Source organism: Styela clava, chromosome 7 (assembly GCF_964204865.1).
Source record: "Styela clava chromosome 7, kaStyClav1.hap1.2, whole genome shotgun sequence".
NCBI lineage: Eukaryota > Metazoa > Chordata > Ascidiacea > Stolidobranchia > Styelidae > Styela > Styela clava.
Window position 1 is genome coordinate 9,073,998 of NC_135256.1, and position 27,612 is coordinate 9,101,609.

At 35.1% G+C, this 27,612-nt stretch overlaps 2 protein-coding genes across 2 annotated transcripts in view; one reads left to right on the forward strand and one right to left on the reverse strand.

Annotated features, from left to right (window-relative positions):
* The window catches only part of LOC120329023 (WD repeat-containing protein 11-like), a 40,955-nt gene extending 27,919 nt beyond the window's left edge, over window positions 1-13,036 (reverse strand). The window contains exons 1-6 of the mRNA XM_078114656.1: window positions 12,812-13,036; window positions 11,758-11,869; window positions 11,171-11,324; window positions 10,307-10,486; window positions 8,885-8,957; window positions 8,101-8,220 (exon numbers count right to left, since the gene is read on the reverse strand). Of these exons, the coding sequence (XP_077970782.1) occupies window positions 8,101-8,220; window positions 8,885-8,957; window positions 10,307-10,486; window positions 11,171-11,324; window positions 11,758-11,869; window positions 12,812-12,894 (722 nt within the window). The 5' untranslated portion in view covers window positions 12,895-13,036. The remainder of the gene's footprint in view (window positions 1-8,100; window positions 8,221-8,884; window positions 8,958-10,306; window positions 10,487-11,170; window positions 11,325-11,757; window positions 11,870-12,811) is intronic.
* On the forward strand, window positions 1,858-7,265 carry LOC120329028 (uncharacterized). Its single transcript, XM_039395635.2, has 5 exons — window positions 1,858-2,357; window positions 2,559-2,635; window positions 3,345-3,452; window positions 5,293-5,496; window positions 5,801-7,265. The coding sequence occupies exons 1-5, from the start codon at window positions 1,991-1,993 to the stop codon at window positions 7,100-7,102; spliced, it is 2,058 nt and encodes a 685-aa protein (XP_039251569.2). The 5' UTR covers window positions 1,858-1,990; the 3' UTR covers window positions 7,103-7,265.
* Window positions 13,037-27,612: the final 14,576 nt, after the last annotated feature.

Genomic DNA, 27,612 nt, shown 5'->3' on the forward strand with positions numbered 1-27,612 from the left:
AAATGTCCCCTATGACTAGGCTATCTATGCTAAGATTCATAAAACTGTTTTAGTGTATCAACGGCCCATACTTGATCGGCAATAAATAATAATTCGTTTTTAGTTAGATATAGTCCAGCATGATTGCAGTTTAAATCTCTATGAACCGCTGAATATTGGATACTTATTATTCAATAAAACAAAAATAACTGTAATCTCGAATTATGCCTCATTGGTAGCTAACGAAAATCCATAAGAATGGAAATGAATTAGACGGGCGAGCACGAATTGGAAGTGTGCTTGGTTTATTGATCGAATTGTCTAGTCGAAACATATAGCGCACGGTCTAGGTTGAGCATCTGTCCCGTTTTGAACTGTTTTATATTAGTCCCGGCGATGTTTGTTACTGGATAGATTCAGATTGGACACAGAGAATGTATATAGTGTTTTATACTGATCAATAGGGTATTGACATATGCGTAGCATGCCAAAGTAGTTAATGAAGTAATGGAGCAGAATGATGAAATATTGTCCTAAACAAACAAGGCATTGCAAGGCAATGAATTGTAAGGCAGACTAAAGGCTGTATCAGCATATACAGAACAGTTCAACCACCCAGTATAGTGTTACAACGGCCCGTCTAAAATTTTCGCAAGTTGTTGATTATGAAATCATATGCAAGGAGGTGGTATCGATTAATGTGTAAACATTATCGATTATATAGTTCCGTCATAAAACTTGAGGCAGTGTCACATGTAGAAGAGATATGTTTTAACAACATTTAAAAGTAATATAAGTTATTTTATATATAGAGCTTTCAAAAATTTTCAATGAAAAGTTTCTTTGACGTAATGGATGGTCATTCATAGCCTAAACGTGTGTATACTGAAATAGCACAAATAATTTTGTGGTTGTTGGTTGGCTTGTTGCCACACAAGACATAGTAATATTGAAGTAATAAAACACCAAGATATTACAGAGGTATATTAATTACAGACTTGGTGTCAGACTAACTCGTCCAATACGATATGCTTTTCCAGTAAACAACAGACAGAAAGTCAGTAAGTTGTCAATGTATCCGACACCCAGTCAGGTAGAAAGTAGAAAGGCAGTTTGTCATCGAATACGGAAATATTTCAGAAATCTTGGAACTTTGTATTTTATATTGATTATGACAATCGCCTTAATATTGAAAATTGGGAACGATGGAGGCTTACATTAAAATATTAAATGATAATTAAATTAAAAATAGAATCTACGGCGATAAGTTGCTAGGATGAAGGTATCGACTGGTATCGATCTGATATACGTGTCGACATGAGTTAAACTCTCATAAAAATTCATTTTCATATAAGGAAGTCGGCAGGCGTAAGGCAAGAAATGAACAGGAAATTAAGACAATGTCATTTACACTTCGCCTATAGATAGGATTTGACAGTCTAACCCTAACAAACGTTAGCATCGAATTTATCCAAGGACTTCAATACTTCTATAGACTTATCTATTTAAGTAGGTTGTCAACTTGGAATTACTGCAGTAATACGACTGTTGGTAAACTTTAAGTGGTATTGCTGGCTCCCCAGTAGTTGCTTACTTGTTCATAGTGTTATGTTTGAACCGCAGCCCGTATTCAAGGACAACCTAACCATTTCCATTTTCACACACATGGTGTAAGGAGTTACCTAGGTTTTGGTGACTCGAAAGTTGGAAGTTAGACCCCAAGTGTGGACGTATTTTGCTAAATTGGCATGTGATGAACGTTGCAACTTTATTATGTTAGATGTTGGAAAAGAGTTACAGTGAGCAAAGTAAAAAATCTTGTTTTTTGCTGAAATCAATTGATTGCATGCAACTCACGGCGGCGTACAAACGCAGGTCAATATTTGAATTATATTTTAACTTTTTAGGACATTCGATAAATACATAATTCAAGTCTATAGGGAATTGTACTCCTGCCGAAATCATCACATGGAAATAATAGAAGACTTTGACTGTCAAAATTTTCCTGACTATGAAATTCCGTCTAATCAAGTTTTTATTATCAATATGCGTGATTCTGCAAGAATTTGTACACTGTGGGAAAACTCTACGAGCAGATTCAGAGGAAAACATAAGCAAAAAAATATGCGAATTTCCACAGTTCAGAAAATTAACCAAAAAAATCATTTATAACAACAAGACACATTTTTGTCAAGGATGTAAAACGTTCAGAACGCTTTTTCTCAAAGCCGATGCAAAAAAATTAAATTTGAAAAACGTGGATATGTGTACGAAGAAATGTGACGGGGTTCTATGCAGTGGCCTAAAACTGGAATGTGTGCAATCGAAAGTAGCTGGTGAAACAGCAGAGAAAACGTGCGAAAAAATCGGCGGACGAGGTGAGGCACAGATACCGTAATAACAAACCAAAAGATGCTATGATAGTCGTGATGACAGACATGTAACACGTAAAACAATTTGCCTGACTGCATGGCGATTACTATTTTACATGATATATTGAAAAATTTCCGTTCAACCAATGTCGTTAGACCTATAATATATATATATATATATAATTTTATTTTTTTCAATATTTGCAGCAGTTAACCCATGGCATGGTGGCAGCGAAGAGGGAGGAAACAATAACGCCGAAGATGGCAGGAATGCCAGCGGACAGGTATTTCATAGAGACGTGAATAAAATATGTATAAGGACTATAGCCTGAACCTTAAAATCATAGCGTACCGCTAGTAGATATCATTACAATGGAAAAAAATTTGCCTAAGCAATATATAAGTAAGCCGATGCCCTCTAAGTAATACGATAAACGCTTGCACTTGTGGACTCGCCTGTTCTATCGCGCACAATGAAAAGTAACAAACGTGTTAACCGTGGAGAATATTGTTGCCATCAGGCCCGTTATATTCGCGGAATAATATTTTAGTATCAAAGCCTCTGTTAGCTCTATTTATTATTTATAGGTAACAGAGTTTGCAGCATTATTATCGCTGTAAGACGAATTATTTTTAGCTAACAGACATTCAGACTAATACTAATGACATACAAACGATAGAATCTATTGGTGAGGGTGAAACATAATTACAGTAAATAATCGATTGACAAAAACCTGAATTCCAACAGCATAGGCTCGTTATAAAAAATATTTTAGAAACAATATGTTTTCTAAAAAGTATTTAACACAACACCACTACGCCATGTTTTCAATTCTTCATGGTATTCTCAAAAATACAAAGATTCGTGGCATTGTCGAATTCTCTCGGGGAACATATGTTCTTCGCTCACCATACGCTTCAAATTTGTTAATCTCTACATAATTCAAGGTTGTATGCTTATCAAATATGCGTAACACAAATTTTCCGCTTCAGATTCCTCTCATTGTCGGCTTCACTGTTGGAGGAATATTGTTGGCGATCGTTGTAGCTGGAATCTTTCTGGGAAGAAATCAAAAAAACGACGACGGGGACGGCAGTGAGGTGGGCAATGACTGCATATTTCTAATATAACATGAAACATAGATCACTATGATACGAAACAAAAATAACCAGGTCATGCTAAGTTTTTAATGCATTACACTGTGACTCACTCACAGTGACTTGGATTAATCATACGACTTCCGGCACGCGGGATTCAGTAATTCATATGACGTAGTACACTGATTTGGCAAACGGGGAGCTCTATATACAATTGTATTGCGCGGAAGTCCAATTACAGCCAAAATCCAAATGGAAGTCCTTAACGTTACCTCCCTCGTGCGTTTACACGGGAATTGAATCATTATAAATATATGAAACATTATGAATATATGCAAACGATTTTGGCATTGATGTTTTATTTTAGTAACGTTCATGTGGTGAAAATATTTAAAAAGAGTATATTTGAAATTGCGGACAAACAATCGGTAAATCACCTAAACGAATACACTATAAAATTAGAGTACATTTTCAACGTTCATACATACTTAAACATGATTAAGGTCAAAATGATGGGTTCCCGTTGAATTTTTACACTACAACAAAATTTGTTGCTTGAAGATCGCATCACCAAATGATACTCATACTAAGGCTAAAACGGACAATTCAAATTGGCTTATCATGATTTCAAAACACTTCGTTCTCCAATAATTGGCATATTTCGTTAGCAGAAATGATAAAATGGCGGCGATTTGCGAATAGTTTAATGTCTTATGTGATAAATTCCACAGCTAAATCTCACTTAGTTTTTCACCTACAATGCCGAGATTACTGGGGAGACGGTTCTCCTTGTGTTCTATTTGACAGCCACTCGAAGCAAATACCAAGTTTCTCTCGATTCGATGACAAAAAGGGCACTATTTTTCAATACTAAATTGAGAGGATATGAGCAATGAGAAAATGACAAGACACGAGAAAATGAAAATAGTTGATAGAACAACGACACGCTCTGCTATTTTTTTCAACGTATTGATTTGTTAATTCAAAAACCTAGTTATTTTTGGAAACGGGAACAACGTTATTAGGGTTAGCCATAACAAGGTTTAACAAATTTGAAATCAATAGAACGATAAGCTGTAGCTTCGACGCTTCGTCACGACCTGGGATATATTATAGTAGAGGTTGGCAAGATTTGAAACGAAATAATATATATGTCTTGTTTTATTTCATATGTGCCTATAATATGAATTTGATTAAGCAATATTCCAGTTCCCTCTCTTGTGATGGTTTTTCTCCGTATTCCTGCTGCTTATTCATATGAACGCCAACAAAAAAATACAAGCTTCATGATACTACACCATTCGCTATTTATCTTTAAAGCACTTAAATTTTTACTTTCCTATTGAATTTATAAAACAACATTTATATGAATAAAAATATTCATGTGACTTTGTTTAAAGCTCATACGTTGTTTCGTTATGTTAATAGATAACTTTTGGCGAATAATTCGTTGGTGATATGTTACGCGTGTTCACTTGTACACATGTCAGCAATCCACAAAAATAGGTTTTTCATCGTGGTACAGAGAGAACGGGCATAAGTGAATTAAAACAAATGATTTGGGAGGAACAGGGCAGACGCGAAAACTGAAATGAAAACACTATCTACTGGTATAGTCGAATGTCTATTTTCAGTCAAGTCACCCTTAGAGTACCACAAGCAAATAATTGCCTTTACTCGGTGCCATTTGCGATGACACCATAAATTTAAAGTAAACTGACTGTAATTTGTTTGAACATTTGACCGTTATGCATTTATTTTTGGCGTTTCGTTATTGAATGTCTGTACTTATGAAAAGTGTGCCCTCAAAATATCGCGATTCTACATGTATATTTTGTACCAGATGATGACAACTCCCGTCTCGTTATCTAACTCTGAGTGGCATTCTAACGGTGTTTCAAACATTGCAAGGAGGAATCAAGAAAATCTACGAGTTCAGGAAGCCAGCACAGAAGATTTGACGACAGTACCTATGTACGAAATTCGAAACGACAACAAAGTGTACAGGCAAGACGAGAATGGAAATGAATATTTATTAAAAAACGAGGTAGAATCCAACGACATAAATATTTAGGACATAGAATAGACTGATGTTTCTCCATCTGGGATCTTAGTTACTGTTATATGACTTGGCCCCAGAAAAATTGAAATATACCAGTGATTCCACTGCCAAATTGTTTCAAACTCCCTAAATCACCTTAAAAAATCGAACTATTTCAATCAAGCTCAAAAGAACCTGTGAACAACTATGGATTTACCATATTCTAATATTTCAAATTATAATAAATTGAATGAAATGTTACAAGACTGAAAATTAAAGCACCCCAAATTAAGATTTATTTCTATTTCAGGATGAGTGCAGTACAATGAGCAGAACTTCTTACAACGGCAGCGACCTTTTTCCGTATTTTGCTCAGATGAACAGCAGTCCAATGCGAAGCAACAGGTCTTCTGATGTAGTATTGGAGGACGGATATGTTACGGGAGGAAATTTCATAGGGAGTGCAGATCCACAAATTAGAGAATTTTTGAGGCAAAACACACATACTTCGAAAGAAGGAAATGAGACTTTTGTAAATGATAAATCAGAGCTTGAACAAAATTATTACATGACAGAACAATTAAATGCCACAAACGAAGCTCTTTCAATGTCGCTCACTCATTCTGTGGGTTGTGACGGTGTGGAGTATGTGATTGAAGACCAAGATCTTGTCTCCTTTAACACTCCTGTATCTTTTTCCAGACAAAAAAGAACCCCACAATCGCAGAGAATGCGGCGAATAAACGAAAATCATGACATTATGCAAATAACTTTACAACCTGGTGATCTTGACAGTGACTTTGAAGATAACTCCCGCCCAGACTCTGCTGTTAAATCGGACAAAAGCGAAGTATTCTTTTCCCCCACTACGCAGTCGTTGCAAGCAGGAGAAAATTCCGCTTTCAAAACAGATAATTCATTTGTAGAGTCACCCTGTTCAGAGAGTGGCATTGAGGGCAGTTATAACAGCAAGGAATCATGTGAAATCTTGTTAAATAATGATGACCCGCCAATTCATTCATGGAATGAAAATGGCAAAGGGAGATCGAGCGAGCGACTTGTTGAAAAGACCCGAACTCCGAAAATAAATAGATATCTAGCGAATGGCGGTAATAGAGCAAAAAGTTGTACATGGAAATCACCAGCTGCCCCCACACATTCGTCCTCCAGAAAATTATCCGTACCAATCCACTGTCCGTCATCTGTGCCAACACACCCGAAACCCCATGCTACAAATCTTACACATGTCTTCGTTGATGTGCACAGAAATATGGCGAGTTCTGATGAAGACTTATTGGGGCATACCTCCATAAATAACAAGTCATGTGAAAGACCTTTTAGAGCAAACCTACAATCAAGCTCCTCAACTGAAATGATATTTGGCGCACTGCAAAATACGCCTGACCACATGCCTTTTGATGCCTATACTTCTCAAAATAACGAACAACAAGATGGGCTGAAAATTAACAGACAAAGACGAAATAAGTCCATGTATTTGCTCAGAAATGGAGGTATCCATAAAACTCCTGACTGGGCGCCGCCACGCACAGTGCGATTTAGCTCAAGTGGTAGTGGTGAATACGCTATACCTTTTGGATCACTCGTACCATGACATGCGAATGCAATCAACAAACATATATTTTTATTTTTAAATCTAATTACTTTTGTTCCATTTTATACTGCTATGTGCCCAAGGCCTGTAATAAATGCACAGCTACAAAAAATAGAGAATTTAACCTCATTAAACACATGATTTGGGAAAGCAAACACAAAAAGGTGTTAACAAAACAGTTGATCTTTCCTTAAGTATAGCACTACTTCATTATATATTTCTGGTTCTCAAAGTTCTCTAGACTTGTAAACATGTATAAAAACTGAGAATCCTGGCTCTGGTATTTAACTAAACATTGACTCTATCTCGAGTTACCCAAGAAAAAGCAAGCGAGGTGCAGTAGAATACTTAGGCCTGACACATTTCAGCACTTTGTCCATCATCCTGAAGAGAGCAACACTGAACCTAATCACTTCAGAATGGTATTTTGTATTCTATTTGCATTTGTGTATTTGAGTTCAAAATCAACTTCCCATTGACAGACTATTATCAGTATAAAGTTTATACTGATACATACTTATACTATAAACCCATTCCTTACGACATAAAATTACAATAGAGGTTTTTAAATTTCAAAGCATCTATGTGAAGTTAAGCAACTCATTTCTCTCTAATGTGGAGTGAGACAAATGCACATTCTAACTGAAATTATTTTGCAATAGTTATGTTAATATCTGCAGTACAGGAATTGATACCAATAAGTTGCTTTGGTAGCCGAATCAGCATTAAGTTATACAACCAGTTTATGTGCTGCATTTTCTAATTAGGCTCATCCAGAGTCAATCACCTACCTCACATTGCTGACAAACTGAATGAACTGATGTGATATTGATAGGTCATGTTAAATCTGTGAAATTGATGTCCCTGCAAATCCAGTCATAAAAAAAAGAAGCTCACTGACTTAGTCATGGTTACTGACCATTCAGTAATTCGTGATTTCTTTTAAAAATCCAGAAAAAAGTAACTGCTCATGAAAATTATAATTAAAAAAAACTTACTTTGGTTTTTCATCCCCTATGAGAAGTCGGATACCAGAAATAGCTGCACGTCCCATTGCAGTTAAATTCACTCTTGTTGGTGTAACATTTTTCTGTGCCTTATCGACAGACATGTAAAACCTTTATTAAAAGGAGAATTTTCAAATTGGACATAGATGGTTGGCTAGTCAAACAAAAAAACTATTATAAAAAAGAATGCGAAGTTTGATTTATGCGAAGAATATTTAGTTTAATATTTTTCGCAGAGAGAGGAATCTACTCACTACCTTCTGGTTACCAGAGTACTTTCAGAATATGAATATCTAACCAATTTATCATTCCAGGTGCAAGGACTAAGGTGATGTATTAGCCATAGCAACTATGTTAGATCAGCTACACTAAAATACTAAAGAGTCCAGCAATTCTGTGACAAATCATCCAACAACAGGAGTCTAATTTGAGATCCTATATAGAGTAATTAGGGCTTAGACAGTATGCCAATTGTTCATACAACATTGGAATATTGTTGATTTTTAATCTATTGAAAATTATTTCAGAAGACACTGCCATAGAGATTTGAAATTAAATAATTTCTTCCTCTCTGATATAAACTTGAAAATCATGTTTTACAGTATGCTTCAATTTTAGGATGCAATCAAACAATTGCAACTGTAGTCTACATGTAGGCATATACTGTGAACAGCAGGAGATTTTTACTGCTTACTTTTAGCTTTTACTTCCTATGTTAAAAGTTCCCGGAACCCCTCCAACTGCTCCAAGTATGAATTTTACCATAAATACTTACTTCTTGCCATCAGATGTGGGTTGTCTGCTTATACTGAAATCATTCACAAATAGTATGCAGTCGGAACCAAGGGCTGGAAATTAAATGAACTAAAATTATGCATAATAATAAAGGTTAAATAATAAGGTCCAGGATAATTTAAAGTTAATAACAATGATGAATAGGCTATACTATTCAAAAATATCTGTTCATTCAAATTGTAGTTCTCTACTTGCTGTATGTCAGATGTCCAAAATCAATGGATGGTGTAAAAATATCTAATAAAAATTAAATGTGCAATACAAAAAAATTGTGACTTTGTTTTATTGAGAATTAATATTTGCTATTGAATAAAAAAGTGCTTTAATATAATATAACAACATTAACTGGAATGTCAGCCGCCGAAACGATCGCGGTGACAAAAAATTTACTACATCCTTCGATTATGACAAAGTTATGAAATAAAAAACGCCGCATTGTTACAGAGTTTTCGGTGTTCTAGTGAAATCTGAAAAAAAAGGGTTGTCACGGGCGCACGACGATCGTTTCGGCGGCCAACATCCCAATTAATGTTGTTCAAAATGACAATACTCATTATTCGGTGTTCGTTGAAAATATTCGAATAACTCGATTATGAAAATACAGTTTTACCCGCCACTAATCACGGCGCATGTAAATATTAATTGAATGGCAATAAAAACCAACTTCATTAACAATAAATTCCAAGTAATAGTTTCACATTTCATGCCTTTGATCGGCGCTACATGCGAGCGTGTTTTTGTACATATAAACCATTATGACGCTACTAACATTTGTGAGTTAATAATTCTCTCTAAAATTAATTTTCGCGATTTTTGATGTTTTATTTTTAAATGCGGGGCCTGCTGACTACGGATTAATGGTCGATGTTTGAAATAGGACCTGCAAAATATTCACCAAACACCGTCAGGCAAAGAGAGGCGGGCTACACGTAGGTGACGTAACTGTAGAATTTCGCTGGGAACAGCGCATACATTTTAGTTTATTAAACGCACTACATCGCCGTGAATTGCACTTTTATTGCAATGTTTTAATTTCACCGTAACCCCCCGTTGGGAAAATCCTGGCTGCGCCCCTGCAAACAATATAAGGTCAAAGCAGAGAGCGTTGTAAACATTCCCAACTACTGTTATCAGTTTTATTTAGATTCTAAATATAAATAGATTTTAGAAATTAGATTATATATTAAATTTTTTTTAACCATGGAATATCCCAAGAAACGTAAAGTTGACAGAGAGTGTCCAGCCAGCATTTAACAAAGATTGGATACCAAAGTATTTTTAGTAACAATCCGGCCCACCGAGGATTTCATTTTCCCACATCTGGCCCGCCGACTAGAGAAGTTGCCCACCCCTGCAGGCCTGCACTATACGATTAAATCAGTTAAAAACTAAAGCATGTTACCAGCAAATCGGGTAGGCTCAAATGGATCAATGGTGATGCTGTGCAGAGTGGGAACATTATCATATGTCTTTCTCCATAACTTTGTACCAGTATCTGCATTCCATAATGCAAGCATATTTGGAGAATGTATTGCAACAAGTAAATCATGTGAAGCATCTTGACAATTTAACCATTCCAGATCTACAAACAAAATTTTTATTATGTGATTTATGAAAAGCTATATCATTAATTTTTTCCTTGACATAATCAATATTTCATAGCGGCAATTCCAGCAAAGATAAATTTTTATTAACCTAATCAATCTAATGAAAAAGTAGAATACCTTTACTGAGTATGACAATAAAACCAAATTACTCTTCATCTACCGGTAATTATATTGAATGTTGGGGGCTCCCGAAGTATGCGAACCAAGATGGCGGACATCGGAACGTAACATGGGTAACAGGTTAGGGTTGGGCAATAATTTTTGTTCCAATTTTCCTTATTTTAGTCGTATTATCAGTTCGAAGACTAGCCAAGAGCCTCTCGTAGTATTTATACCTAAAATTATGGCCTAACCCTAACCTAGTACACATATTACATTGCGATGTCCGCCATCTTGGTTCGCATACTTCGGGAGCACCGAATGTTGAGAGTATAACATGCAGTCATTAATCATTAGTTTTTTTTAAAAATCAGCCTATAAAATAAAATGTCATTTTACAAAGAGATTTTTATCTTACTTGATAACCAAGAAAATATCAGACCAATGGTTTCCATGTCTCAGCTGAACCTATTGGTCACCATAACCCCAGCCCACATTATGACTTATGGACTCAAGAAATATTAAATGCATCATATATCAATTACATCAAGGTAACAAACCAGTAAGAGTTTTCCCATTTTCAATAAATTCAGCTCGTTCATTCCCTTGTGCAACATCCCAAACAACTACTCGACCACTGGTATCAACTGAGGCAACTCTGAGTGAGTACGGAGAAGCAACATCATGATGATAGTTTTCCGTAGCCCACTTGACCTACAGCACAATGGAGAATATTAATGAAGCCTTCAAAGACTTGACGTACAAAGCAGAATAATATGTGGGGAATTTTTTTACTAATATTCATGCACCATGGTCAGTACTCGGGCCACAAGAAGTATCAAAGAGATGGTTGGTGCTTCATTACATTACGACTACACTTATCACCGAACTCTTGATCATCCACAATCCGTAATTTTGGGAGATGATTATGTGCAACAGAAAACAGATTCCTTCAAAACCACACATCGGGAACTCTTAACTGGTTAGCTAGCTGTCAATTCCTTTGCCCAAATTGGTTATAGACTATTTTTTAGAATAAATCAGATGACAATCAAAATCAGTAACAATTAACAATTTTACACTTCTTAACATATAATATATTTAAAATATGCAGATGTTTTTCATGAGGAATTTAATAACTTTATACCTTGTTAACAGGATAACGATGTTTAACCAATGTCTGTACTACTTGCAATGTATTTGGGTCAATGATGAGAACAGTTTTCTGACTTCCACATGCTATGAGTCCTTGCCATCCCCTGAACAAAGTTTCAGTAGATATTTCAATGCTTAAAATACAGGGAATCATATTTATTAGCCTGGCAGTTAGGCATGACTAATTTCAACAGAATCACTTCACTATGCCTTTTAAACAGAAATTCATATAAATTAAGATGAGAAAAAGTCAATAACCCCACCAACAATGGATAGAATTTACATATTTAACCTGTGGGTGAGGAAAGGTGATAACACGACTTAATCATCAGGCGAACCACGGCCTCTTGTGCGGTTATCAGTCCAAGTTGGGTATGGGAATAGTTAGCCAGGTATTTTGTTTTCAGATGCATGGATGCACTTGATGGTGGAGGAAGCCGTAATTGACCAGCGGTTACGTGAACCACCTTGCAAATAAATGCAACTCCACAATTATTGAATATCGACTTGTGCAAAACAATTCATTATTTTAACAAGGTAGCAATGAGAACTAACTAGCGGCAATAACACAATACAATGTAAAGGATCAGTCAATTTGCAAGTGAATTTCACATGATGTACAAAACCTGAAACAAAAACCAGGGACTTCAAAATAATTTTACAGAACATGAATATAATATTTCAGCTTGTAGTGGGTTTCATTTTCATATGTGCAGCAAGATATCATCATACATTACATCCGATTTTCAAAAACAAAAATACATCAAAAGTTGATATGCTCAAATATGGATGCAAATAAATGATAATGTAATTGCTTATGCCACAGAACCAGAATAGTACTTGAAGACTGGTATTAACTTTTTGTATAATTGGATAGTATCCTCAGGATTCAAAAGATCATATAACTAGCCTCATATCGAATTTATTATCTAAAAATTTTCAATGATGCCAGGTTAGGTTCAGTAGTTTCAGAAGTGATTTAATAAACTCATGCATATCAAACTAGACTCCGGGAATAATGTTCTAATATACCTGTATCAACTTACCAATGAAAAGCTTTTTCGTTTTGAGGCGATAATACTCCAGGAATAATCCGCTGAGGAATAATAGCAGGATTTCTTCCCTCCATTCTTCAAAATTAGACCATGAAGATTTGAATATGGACGAATGTAGTAAGCTCACGAAAAGAAACGGAATAGTCTACTAATTGTTTATGAATTTGTCCAATCCTAAACTCAATACTACGAGCATTAATTAATTATTCTGGCAAACCTGAAAATTGGAATATATCATTTTCACCTACTGAAACTTCATTTGCAGTATCAAAATTTTGAAACGATTCAGTTACGTAAATGCTACTACAGTATTACAATCACAATCCAACCAACCAACCCTGAGCTGTTGTAAGAATAGGATAGGATTTACATATTTATCCGGGAAGAGAGGAAAGTCGACGACTTAATCATATGACGAACCACGGTCTCTCGTCCGGTTACCATTCCATGTCGGGTATTGGATTAGTTAGTTACTTGTATTTCGAAAGCATGAACTTGATGGTGGAAGAAGCCGTAACCCAGTAACCGACTAGCGGCTACAAGAACCACCCAACGACGGCGGGGAGTCCAGCAATCCTCTCGCACATACGGTAACCATCCCACATGGGATTCGAACCTGCGAACCCACGCAGAGTAATTAGAGGTGCGGGGGCGAGCGTATTCCTAACGCTTAGCTCGATAAGCCACACCGCCGCGCCTAGAATGCAAATCAATCAACCAATTCACACTAGTCTACTACAAATAATATTATGCAAATATATTATACATACAGACCTATCCTACACAATATCAAGAAATTACAATATATACTAAAATATTAGGACTTGCATCATGTTGTCCTGTCACTGTGTTATGTAACCATGTAACACAAAAGTTATCATAATATACTGTCATAATTTAAGATAGGATGGGATTTTACATATTTCTGTATTTAGAAGTAAGAATAAGTAATAGAAATTGCTGCACATCATCTTTTCTACAACTCAGTAGTTAGTCTGTTAGTACCTTTTTTTTTTTTTTTTGTGCCAAATAAATTCCAATGCCAAACGGAATTTTCGTATTAATATTTTGGTATCAAATCATTTTATTATAAATATATAAATAGATATTTTTTTTTTTGTTACCATGTTTTTGTTTATCATTTTTTAATTTAATCCCATTCCCCCCAATACATATGAATAGTAAAAATCAAAATTCATACCATTACCATGATGTCATTAATTTAATATGATTCAATATATGTCCAAAAAAGGTGAGTTAATCCACATGTAATCCACTCAGCAGTTAGTTGAATATAATTTTAATTTACAGGTAATCAGTTTTTATTTTAATTTTTTAGTTAGCATGAAAAATACAAGAATACAAAAATTAGACAGAGAATATGGAAAAATCCACGCTTTCATATTGGGTTTTTCCCATTCGCCATCTATGTTTCATAGTCGATACATCTTTCTCTTATGAAAATGATGTACAGATAACATACTTTCAATAATTTTCAGAGTATGGTGTTGCATATAAACTTACATCATGATTGACCTATGTAAAAGATCATCCATGTGCTCATATAACAATAATTCATTTCTTTCGCTTGCTTTTTAGTACCGTACCGGTACCGTACAGTCTGACAGAAGTACGGCAATTTCAATCGGGTTCTTTCGAAATGCTAGTTAACAAGGGTGCCCAACCCGCGGCCCGCCCAATAAATTTTGCAAGCAGACTTTTCAAATTTTCACTATGTTATATATAGGCTTAAATATGTTCCGTGAATTTGCGTGAACAACACACGTACCGGTACCCCACGCGAAGGGGTCAGCAACAGCAAACTCGGTATGATTGCGAAAACGATGGGTCTGGAGACCACTGTGAAGCTAGTAGCAAACCTTCTTCTAATTTTGCGCAGCGGTGCGTATAATCTCGTTTTTGTGCTCATTGAAGGGTGATATGACAGTTTTGTGCTTATTGAAGGGTGATGGCGTAAAACATGGGCGAGTCCTAAATTCCACACAGAGAACAATGATTAAGTTTGTAGACAAGCTGTGGAAGAAATACATCACGATAAGCAGTAAATTCAAATATATTTGACGGCAACTTAGGACACAGAGTGGAGAGCATCCCGGCGGTTTAACTGCCTATGCAGTTTCATTTGTCATAGTACGTTGTCGAAATTAAATATACTCGGCTGATAAAATTGATCAGGACAAATATTTTGACAAAAAATGTTAGATTACGTATTCATATAAGCTTGAAAATATAACGAAACGAGTGTTCCATGTCACCTGCATAGGTTTCGGTAATAACTGCTAATTAAAAGCTAAGTTATGTTCAATTTATGTGACATTTTTTGGAAATACTTCTCATGCCTGAAAACATTTATACAGAAGTGCAAGATGGTACGCGCACTAAGAGAAATAAGCAATATCAACCGAGCCATTGAGTTGAGGTCCAAATCGTCTGACCAACTCGATTTACATTATTAAACACTGTGATACCGATAAAAATTTATATGGTGCCCATTCCGTGATGCTTTATGCGCGCTGCTTATTTTGCTAAAGTGTTAATTCAACCAAGAGCCCCGAGCATTTTTGTATAACTTTAAAAATATTTCAAAACCAGCCTACTAAATTACAACATTTCGTAGCCGTAAAAGTGCTTTACTTCGTTTCAAACTGTGTATTGTATTACGTAACAAACGTTAAACTTCATTACAATATGTCTTAGTAATTTAAGAAGTTTCAAATGCATTTTGTAGTATAAAGCAAATTCTTCAACACATGCAATAAACAGAACGTAAAAATTGTTTTGTTTCAATATGTCTCACTGGCGCTGAAATCAGAAGTCAGGTTATTATATGTCGTACATTATCGTTATATCGTAATTTGGATATTTTGAAAATCAGCATAACGTCTCTTCTATATTGGTGGCGCGAAATATTAATTTTTTATTCAAGAGATGACAAATTTCCAGAATTATGTGCAATCGTGTCATTAATACACGATAATTTTATAAAAATGGTACAAACAAAATTATGCAATTTACAAAAGTCAAAAAAGCTAATTTTGGCAACTTTCAAATCCCTGCAGCACATTCTCCGCACAAGAGGCATTCGATTTGATTATTTTATGTTAAAGAAGTTTATCTGAAGTTTGCCACACAACTAGAACCTAAGCCTTTTTTATTTTAGAATCTGGGGTATTCTCATAGCGAAAATGGCCTTATTTGGGAAAATTACGTATAGCGAAAAAAGCTAATTTAGTCAAATTTTAAAGCCTAGCAGCACACCCTTCCGCACAAGAGGAATTCGATTTGATTCTTTTATGTTAAAGAAGTTTACCTGAAGTTTGCCACACAACTAGAAGCTAAGCCTTTTTTATTTTAGAATCTACGTTATTCTTATGGCGAAAATGGCCTTATTTTGAAAAATTACGTATAGCGAAAAAAGCTAATTTAGTCAATTTTCAAAGCCTAGCATCACACCCTTCCGCACAAGACGCATTCGATTTGATTATTTCATGTTAAAGAGGTTTACCTGATGTTTGCCACACAACTAGAACCTAAGCCTTTTTTATTTTAGAATCTGGGGTATTCTCATAGCGAAAATGACCTTATTTGGAAAATTACGTATAGCGAAAAAAGCTAATTTAGTCAATTTTCAAAGCCTAGCAGCACACCCTTCCGCACGAGAGGCATGCGATTTGATTCTTTTATGTTGAAGAAGTTAACCTGAAGTTTCCCACACAACTAGAACCTAAGCCTTTTTTATTTTAGAATCTGGGGTATTCTCGTAGCGAAAATGGCCTTATTTGGAAAAATTACGTATAGCGAAAAAAGCTAATTTAGTCAATTTTCAAAGCCTAGCAGCACACCCTTCCGCATAAGAGGCATTCGATTTGATTATTTCACGTTAAAGAGGTTTACCTGAAGTTTTTCCTACAACTAGAACCTAAGCCTTTTTTATTTTATAATCTACGTTATTCTTATGGCGAAAATGGCCTTAATTGGAAAAACTACGTATAGCGAAAAAAGAAAATTTAGTCATTTTTCAAAGCCTAGCAGCACACTCATCCGCACAAGAGGCATTCAATTTGATTCTTTTATGTTAAAGAAGTTTACCTGATGTTTGCCACACAACGAGAACCTAAGCCTTTTTTATTTTAGAATCTGGGGTATTCTCATAGCGAAAATGACCTTATTTGGAAAATTACGTATAGCGAAAAAAGCTAATTTAGTCAATTTTCAAAGCCTAGCAGCACACCCTTCCGCACTAGAGGCATTCGATTTGATTCTTTTATGTTGAAGAAGTTAACCTGAAGTTTTCCACACAACTAGAACCTAAGCCTTTTTTATTTTAGAATCTGGGGTATTCTCGTAGCGAAAATGGCCTTATTTGGAAAAATTACGTATAGCGAAAAAAGCTAATTTAATCAATTTTCAAAGCCTAGCAGCACACCCTTCCGCACAAGAGGCATTCGATTTGATTCTTTTATGTTAAAGAAGTTTACCTGAAGTTTGCCACACAACTAGAACCTAAGCCTTTTTTATTTTAGAATCTGGGGTATTCTCGTAGCGAAAATGGCCTTATTTTGAAAAATTACGTATAGCGAAATAAGCTTATTTAGTCAATTTTCAAAGCCTAGCAGCACACCCTTCCGCACAAGAGGCATTCGATTTGATTATTTCACGTTAAAGAGGTTTACCTGAAGTTTTTCCTACAACTAGAACCTAAGCCTTTTTTATTTTAGAATCTACGTTATTCTTATGGCGAAAATGGCCTTATTTTGAAAAATTACGTATAGCGAAAAAAGCTAATTTAGTCAATTTCCAAAGCCTAGCATCACACCCCTCCGCACAAGACGCATTCGATTTGATTATTTCATGTTAAAGAGGTTTACCTGAAGTTTGCCACACAACTAGAAGCTAAGCCTTTTTTATTTTAGAATCTGGGGTATTCTCATAGCGAAAATGGCCTTATTTGGAAAAATTACATTACAATTACGCACTAAGAGAAATAAGCAATATCAACCGAGCCATTGAGTTGAGGTCCAAATCGTCTGACCAACTCGATTTACATTATTAAACACTGTGATACCGATAAAAATTTATATGGTGCCCATTCCGTGATGCTTTATGCGCGCTGCTTATTTTGCTAAAGTGTTAATTCAACCAAGAGCCCCGAGCATTTTTGTATAACTTTAAAAATATTTCAAAACCAGCCTACTAAATTACAACATTTCGTAGCCGTAAAAGTGCTTTACTTCGTTTCAAACTGTGTATTGTATTACGTAACAAACGTTAAACTTCATTACAATATGTCTTAGTAATTTAAGAAGTTTCAAATGCATTTTGTAGTATAAAGCAAATTCTTCAACACATGCAATAAACAGAACGTAAAAATTGTTTTGTTTCAATTGGTCTCACTGGCGCTGAAATCAGAAGTCAGGTTATTATATGTCGTACATTATCGTTATATCGTAATTTGGATATTTTGAAAATCAGCATAACGTCTCTTCTATATTGGTGGCGCGAAATATTAATTTTTTATTCAAGAGATGACAAATTTCCAGAATTATGTGCAATCGTGTCATTAATACACGATAATTTTATAAAAATGGTACAAACAAAATTATGCAATTTACAAAAGTCAAAAAAGCTAATTTTGGCAACTTTCAAATCCCTGCAGCACATTCTCCGCACAAGAGGCATTCGATTTGATTATTTTATGTTAAAGAAGTTTATCTGAAGTTTGCCACACAACTAGAACCTAAGCCTTTTTATTTTAGAATCTGGGGTATTCTCATAGCGAAAATGGCCTTATTTGGGAAAATTACGTATAGCGAAAAAAGCTAATTTAGTCAAATTTTAAAGCCTAGCAGCACACCCTTCCGCACAAGAGGAATTCGATTTGATTCTTTTATGTTAAAGAAGTTTACCTGAAGTTTGCCACACAACTAGAAGCTAAGCCTTTTTTATTTTAGAATCTACGTTATTCTTATGGCGAAAATGGCCTTATTTTGAAAAATTACGTATAGCGAAAAAAGCTAATTTAGTCAATTTTCAAAGCCTAGCATCACACCCTTCCGCACAAGACGCATTCGATTTGATTATTTCATGTTAAAGAGGTTTACCTGATGTTTGCCACACAACTAGAACCTAAGCCTTTTTTATTTTAGAATCTGGGGTATTCTCATAGCGAAAATGACCTTATTTGGAAAATTACGTATAGCGAAAAAAGCTAATTTAGTCAATTTTCAAAGCCTAGCAGCACACCCTTCCGCACGAGAGGCATGCGATTTGATTCTTTTATGTTGAAGAAGTTAACCTGAAGTTTCCCACACAACTAGAACCTAAGCCTTTTTTATTTTAGAATCTGGGGTATTCTCGTAGCGAAAATGGCCTTATTTGGAAAAATTACGTATAGCGAAAAAAGCTAATTTAGTCAATTTTCAAAGCCTAGCAGCACACCCTTCCGCATAAGAGGCATTCGATTTGATTATTTCACGTTAAAGAGGTTTACCTGAAGTTTTTCCTACAACTAGAACCTAAGCCTTTTTTATTTTATAATCTACGTTATTCTTATGGCGAAAATGGCCTTAATTGGAAAAACTACGTATAGCGAAAAAAGAAAATTTAGTCATTTTTCAAAGCCTAGCAGCACACTCATCCGCACAAGAGGCATTCAATTTGATTCTTTTATGTTAAAGAAGTTTACCTGATGTTTGCCACACAACGAGAACCTAAGCCTTTTTTATTTTAGAATCTGGGGTATTCTCATAGCGAAAATGACCTTATTTGGAAAATTACGTATAGCGAAAAAAGCTAATTTAGTCAATTTTCAAAGCCTAGCAGCACACCCTTCCGCACTAGAGGCATTCGATTTGATTCTTTTATGTTGAAGAAGTTAACCTGAAGTTTTCCACACAACTAGAACCTAAGCCTTTTTTATTTTAGAATCTGGGGTATTCTCGTAGCGAAAATGGCCTTATTTGGAAAAATTACGTATAGCGAAAAAAGCTAATTTAATCAATTTTCAAAGCCTAGCAGCACACCCTTCCGCACAAGAGGCATTCGATTTGATTCTTTTATGTTAAAGAAGTTTACCTGAAGTTTGCCACACAACTAGAACCTAAGCCTTTTTTATTTTAGAATCTGGGGTATTCTCGTAGCGAAAATGGCCTTATTTTGAAAAATTACGTATAGCGAAATAAGCTTATTTAGTCAATTTTCAAAGCCTAGCAGCACACCCTTCCGCACAAGAGGCATTCGATTTGATTATTTCACGTTAAAGAGGTTTACCTGAAGTTTTTCCTACAACTAGAACCTAAGCCTTTTTTATTTTAGAATCTACGTTATTCTTATGGCGAAAATGGCCTTATTTTGAAAAATTACGTATAGCGAAAAAAGCTAATTTAGTCAATTTCCAAAGCCTAGCATCACACCCCTCCGCACAAGACGCATTCGATTTGATTATTTCATGTTAAAGAGGTTTACCTGAAGTTTGCCACACAACTAGAAGCTAAGCCTTTTTTATTTTAGAATCTGGGGTATTCTCATAGCGAAAATGGCCTTATTTGGAAAAATTACATTACAATTACGCACTAAGAGAAATAAGCAATATCAACCGAGCCATTGAGTTGAGGTCCAAATCGTCTGACCAACTCGATTTACATTATTAAACACTGTGATACCGATAAAAATTTATATGGTGCCCATTCCGTGATGCTTTATGCGCGCTGCTTATTTTGCTAAAGTGTTAATTCAACCAAGAGCCCCGAGCATTTTTGTATAACTTTAAAAATATTTCAAAACCAGCCTACTAAATTACAACATTTCGTAGCCGTAAAAGTGCTTTACTTCGTTTCAAACTGTGTATTGTATTACGTAACAAACGTTAAACTTCATTACAATATGTCTTAGTAATTTAAGAAGTTTCAAATGCATTTTGTAGTATAAAGCAAATTCTTCAACACATGCAATAAACAGAACGTAAAAATTGTTTTGTTTCAATATGTCTCACTGGCGCTGAAATCAGAAGTCAGGTTATTATATGTCGTACATTATCGTTATATCGTAATTTGGATATTTTGAAAATCAGCATAACGTCTCTTCTATATTGGTGGCGCGAAATATTAATTTTTTATTCAAGAGATGACAAATTTCCAGAATTATGTGCAATCGTGTCATTAATACACGATAATTTTATAAAAATGGTACAAACAAAATTATGCAATTTACAAAAGTCAAAAAAGCTAATTTTGGCAACTTTCAAATCCCTGCAGCACATTCTCCGCACAAGAGGCATTCGATTTGATTATTTTATGTTAAAGAAGTTTATCTGAAGTTTGCCACACAACTAGAACCTAAGCCTTTTTTATTTTAGAATCTGGGGTATTCTCATAGCGAAAATGGCCTTATTTGGGAAAATTACGTATAGCGAAAAAAGCTAATTTAGTCAAATTTTAAAGCCTAGCAGCACACCCTTCCGCACAAGAGGAATTCGATTTGATTCTTTTATGTTAAAGAAGTTTACCTGAAGTTTGCCACACAACTAGAAGCTAAGCCTTTTTTATTTTAGAATCTACGTTATTCTTATGGCGAAAATGGCCTTATTTTGAAAAATTACGTATAGCGAAAAAAGCTAATTTAGTCAATTTTCAAAGCCTAGCATCACACCCTTCCGCACAAGACGCATTCGATTTGATTATTTCATGTTAAAGAGGTTTACCTGATGTTTGCCACACAACTAGAACCTAAGCCTTTTTTATTTTAGAATCTGGGGTATTCTCATAGCGAAAATGACCTTATTTGGAAAATTACGTATAGCGAAAAAAGCTAATTTAGTCAATTTTCAAAGCCTAGCAGCACACCCTTCCGCACGAGAGGCATGCGATTTGATTCTTTTATGTTGAAGAAGTTAACCTGAAGTTTCCCACACAACTAGAACCTAAGCCTTTTTTATTTTAGAATCTGGGGTATTCTCGTAGCGAAAATGGCCTTATTTGGAAAAATTACGTATAGCGAAAAAAGCTAATTTAGTCAATTTTCAAAGCCTAGCAGCACACCCTTCCGCATAAGAGGCATTCGATTTGATTATTTCACGTTAAAGAGGTTTACCTGAAGTTTTTCCTACAACTAGAACCTAAGCCTTTTTTATTTTATAATCTACGTTATTCTTATGGCGAAAATGGCCTTAATTGGAAAAACTACGTATAGCGAAAAAAGAAAATTTAGTCATTTTTCAAAGCCTAGCAGCACACTCATCCGCACAAGAGGCATTCAATTTGATTCTTTTATGTTAAAGAAGTTTACCTGATGTTTGCCACACAACGAGAACCTAAGCCTTTTTTATTTTAGAATCTGGGGTATTCTCATAGCGAAAATGACCTTATTTGGAAAATTACGTATAGCGAAAAAAGCTAATTTAGTCAATTTTCAAAGCCTAGCAGCACACCCTTCCGCACTAGAGGCATTCGATTTGATTCTTTTATGTTGAAGAAGTTAACCTGAAGTTTTCCACACAACTAGAACCTAAGCCTTTTTTATTTTAGAATCTGGGGTATTCTCGTAGCGAAAATGGCCTTATTTGGAAAAATTACGTATAGCGAAAAAAGCTAATTTAATCAATTTTCAAAGCCTAGCAGCACACCCTTCCGCACAAGAGGCATTCGATTTGATTCTTTTATGTTAAAGAAGTTTACCTGAAGTTTGCCACACAACTAGAACCTAAGCCTTTTTTATTTTAGAATCTGGGGTATTCTCGTAGCGAAAATGGCCTTATTTTGAAAAATTACGTATAGCGAAATAAGCTTATTTAGTCAATTTTCAAAGCCTAGCAGCACACCCTTCCGCACAAGAGGCATTCGATTTGATTATTTCACGTTAAAGAGGTTTACCTGAAGTTTTTCCTACAACTAGAACCTAAGCCTTTTTTATTTTAGAATCTACGTTATTCTTATGGCGAAAATGGCCTTATTTTGAAAAATTACGTATAGCGAAAAAAGCTAATTTAGTCAATTTCCAAAGCCTAGCAGCACACCCTTCCGCACAAGACGCATTCGATTTGATTATTTTATGTTAAAGAGGTTTACCTGAAGTTTGCCACACAACTAGAAGCTAAGCCTTTTTTATTTTAGAATCTGGGGTATTCTCATAGCGAAAATGGCCTTATTTGGAAAAATTACATATAGCGAAATAAGCTTATTTAGTCAATTTTCAAAGCCTAACAGCACACTCTTCCGCACAAGAGGCATTCGATTTGATTATTTCACGTTAAAGAAGTTTACCTGAAGTTTTTCCTACAACTAGAACCTAAGCCTTTTTTATTTTAGAATCTACGTTATTCTTATGGCGAAAATGGCCTTATTTTGAAAAATTACGTATAGCGAAATAAGCTTATTTAGTCAATTTTCAAAGCCTAGCAGCACACCCTTCCGCACAAGACGCATTCGATTTGATTATTTCACGTTAAAGAGGTTCACCTGAAGTTTTTCCTACAACTAGAACCTAAGCCTTTTTTATTTTAGAATCTACGTTATTCTTATGGCGAAAATGGCCTTATTTTGAAAAATTACGTATAGCGAAAAAAGCTAATTTAGTCAATTTCCAAAGCCTAGCAGCACACCCTTCCGCACAAGACGCATTCGATTTGATTATTTCATGTTAAAGAGGTTTACCTGAAATTTTTCCTACAACTAGAACCTAAGCCTTTTTTTATTTAGAATCTACGTTATTCTTATGGCGAAAATGGCCTTTTTTGAAAAATTACGTATAGCGAAAAAAGCTAATTTAGTCAATTTCCAAAGCCTAGCAGCACACCTTTCCGCACAAGACGCATTCGATTTGATTATTTTATGTTAAAGAGGTTTACCTGAAGTTTGCCACACAACTAGAAGCTAAGCCTTTTTTATTTTAGAATCTGGGGTATTCTCATAGCGAAAATGGCCTTATTTGGAAAAATTACATATAGCGAAATAAGCTTATTTAGTCAATTTTCAAAGCCTAGCAGCACACTCTTCCGCACAAGAGGCATTCGATTTGATTATTTCACGTTAAAGAAGTTCACCTGAAGTTTTTCCTACAACTAGAACCTAAGCCTTTTTTATTTTAGAATCTACGTTATTCTTATGGCGAAAATGGCCTTATTTTGAAAAATTACGTATAGCGAAAAAAGCTAATTTAGTCAATTTCCAAAGCCTATCAGCACACCCTTCCGCACAAGACGCATTCGATTTGATTATTTTATGTTAAAGAGGTTTACCTGAAGTTTGCCACACAACTAGAAGCTAAGCCTTTTTTATTTTAGAATCTGGGGTATTCTCATAGCGAAAATGGCCTTATTTGGAAAAATTACATATAGCGAAATAAGCTTATTTAGTCAATTTTCAAAGCCTAGCAGCACACTCTTCCGCACAAAAGGCATTCGATTTGATTATTTCACGTTAAAGAAGTTTACCTGAAGTTTTTCCTACAACTAGAACCTAAGCCTTTTTTATTTTAGAATCTACGTTATTCTTATGGCGAAAATGGCCTTATTTTGAAAAATTACGTATAGCGAAATAAGCTTATTTAGTCAATTTTCAAAGCCTAGCAGCACACCCTTCCGCACAAGACGCATTCGATTTGATTATTTCATGTTAAAGAGGTTTACCTGAAGTTTTTCCTACAACTAGAACCTAAGCCTTTTTTATTTAGAATCTACGTTATTCTTATGGCGAAAATGGCCTTTTTTGAAAAATTACGTATAGCGAAAAAAGCTAATTTAGTCAATTTCCAAAGCCTAGCAGCACACCTTTCCGCACAAGACGCATTCGATTTGATTATTTTATGTTAAAGAGGTTTACCTGAAGTTTGCCACACAACTAGAAGCTAAGCCTTTTTTATTTTAGAATCTGGGGTATTCTCATAGCGAAAATGGCCTTATTTGGAAAAATTACAAATAGCGAAATAAGCTTATTTAGTCAATTTTCAAAGCCTAGCAGCACACTCTTCCGCACAAGAGGCATTCGATTTGATTATTTCACGTTAAAGAAGTTTACCTGAAGTTTTTCCTACAACTAGAACCTAAGCCTTTTTTATTTTAGAATCTACGTTATTCTTATGGCGAAAATGGCCTTATTTTGAAAAATTACGTATAGCGAAAAAAGCTAATTTAGTCAATTTCCAAAGCCTAGCAGCACACCCTTCCGCACAAGACGCATTCGATTTGATTATTTTATGTTAAAGAGGTTTACCTGAAGTTTGCCACACAACTAGAAGCTAAGCCTTTTTTATTTTAGAATCTGGGGTATTCTCATAGCGAAAATGGCCTTATTTGGAAAAATTACATATAGCGAAATAAGCCTATTTAGTCAATTTTCAAAGCCTAGCAGCACACTCTTCCGCACAAGAGGCATTCGATTTGATTCTTTTCACGTTAAAGAAGTTTACCTGAAGTTTTTCCTACAACTAGAACCTAAGCCTTTTTTATTTTAGAATCTACGTTATTCTTATGGCGAAAATGGCCTTATTTTGAAAAATTACGTATAGCGAAATAAGCTTATTTAGTCAATTTTCAAAGCCTAGCAGCACACCCTTCCGCACAAGAGGCATTCGATTTGATTATTTCACGTTAAAGAGGTTCACCTGAAGTTTTTGCTACAACTAGAACCTAAGCCTTTTTTATTTTAGAATCTACGTTATTCTTATGGCGAAAATGGCCTTATTTTGAATAATTACGTATAGCGAAAAAAGCTAATTTAGTCAATGTCCAAAGCCTAGCAGCACACCCTTCCGCACAAGACGCATTCGATTTGATTATTTCATGTTAAAGAGGTTTACCTGAAGTTTGCCACACAACTAGAACCTAAGCCTTTTTTATTTTAGAATCTGGGGTATTCTCATAGCGAAAATGGCCTTATTTGGGAAAATTACGTATAGCGAAAAAAGCTAATTTAGTCAAATTTCAAAGCCTAGAGCAGGGGTTCTCAAACTTTTGGTGTTGCGGAGCCCTTGAAAAGGTTGACTATTATTCACGGAGCCCCAAAATAAATGTTAAAATTGTTACTTTCGGATTAATATTCCTGAGCAAGTTAAAAGTACTTTACTCAATTTAAATGCTGAATCTTTTTTGAAAGGGTTAATACAAGTCATAAAAAAATCTAAATTTCAAACATAAATTATATATACTAAAGCTGTAAATTTGACACTTGACAAACATGGTCGAATCTTTTCCCTTTTGACATGTTTGGAAGACTTAGAAGGCCGCTAATAATGTGCGCGATTGCATTTTGTTACAATCGCCGATTTTTCCTCAGCATGGCGTGTTTTTGAACCTTTAAACATCTTCACGCCGGTGTTTATTCTCCCTGATTCAAATTTCCCCCTGCATATACATGTATTGTTACACAATGACGACATTAATGGCTTTTGTGTTTTCGTGGGGAATTATGAGTTCAATGTGAAAAACATGTTACCATATTATAGTCATCGGCGACGAAATGATAAAAATAATAATTAATAAAGAGATAAATCTGCAACTCAAATTTCTTGATTAAAAAGCGGCATTCTGAAATATTAAAACTAAAACTTAAAATGGAAGATCACACGTTTGGTTTCAGCAGACTCACCTAGGATTGAAAACGCTTTTATAGACATTGCAAATCACAAAATTTGGTGTTATGTTAGGTTTTCATTGTAGTAACTGCGAAATCGAAACACAAGTACAATTGTGCGCGCGATGTAGGCCTACCTTTTTTCCCATTTTGAAACTACCGACGGAGCCGCACGCAATCAATTGTGCGCGCGATCCGCGATGTACCTTTTTTCATTCTGAAACTACCGACGGAGCCGAATGCAATAAAATAAATTTCAATTGTTCGTATTTTGCCCAGACATTGTGTTTTTTTAAAGGGCGATATCTTGCTTAAAAATAATCTCAAGTGCGAAAGAACAAATCAAGTTTGACAAATCCCAATATCGCAAAAATACGACTCCAATTTATGGATAGTTGGCAGTTTATCACATATTTTATGTTATTTCAGAATAATATTCTTTCATTTTAGTAATCCTAACAGTAATCTCGAATCAAACGTGAGTAACGATGAGCACAACTACATTATACCGACGAGACACGTCAATTGCTCCATCGGTCTTGGATTGAATATTTTACGCAACAGAAATCTCGTTATCCGTTTTTTTAATCGCGAAAAATGTTGCGCGGAAATTTCCGATTCCAATTTTGAACCACCTCCCTCTTAAGAATCCTGGCTGCGCTACTGCTCATAAATAATGTAATTTTTTAATTCCGGCCCTTTACCATATTTCGAGGCTATATTGTTGTCAGATGTTATCAAAGCTGTTATTGCTTCTTTGAACAGTTACAAAATTTTGAGTCAGTATTTTGAAGAGTAATCGAATAGCTCGCGGAGCCCCTGGGTTTCTCTCGCGGAGCCCTGGGGCTCCGTACGGAGCACTTTGAGAACCTATGGCCTAGAGCACACCCTTCCGAACAAGAAGCATTCAATTTGAATATTTAATATTAAAAAGGTTTACCTGAAGTTTTTCACACAACTAGAACCTAAGCCTTTTTATCTAAGGTATTCTCATAGCGAAAATGGCCCTATTTGGAAAAAATTAAGCATATCGAAAGAATTTAATTTATTCATTCAATTTTCAAGATTAAGCAATAAACATGAAATTTCACACTTTTCAAATCCCAAAACTATGTCAAGGAGAGTGAGGCATAATTGTTTAATATTAATAAGGTGTAATATATACATTACGCTTCATAATGATTGAATTGCTGGCAAAAATTGCTCCTA

What these genes read in the sequence shown, in the direction of transcription:
- LOC120329028 (XM_039395635.2), top strand. Translation starts at nt 1,991, where the DNA reads ATGAAATTCCGTCTAATCAAGTTTTTATTATCAATATGCGTGATTCTG. An exon ending in GCAGGAATGCCAGCGGACAG is followed by an intron (nt 2,636 to 3,344) that starts GTATTTCATAGA and finishes TTTCCGCTTCAG; the next exon opens with ATTCCTCTCATTGTCGGCTT. An exon ending in AATATTTATTAAAAAACGAG is followed by an intron (nt 5,497 to 5,800) that starts GTAGAATCCAAC and finishes TTTCTATTTCAG; the next exon opens with GATGAGTGCAGTACAATGAG.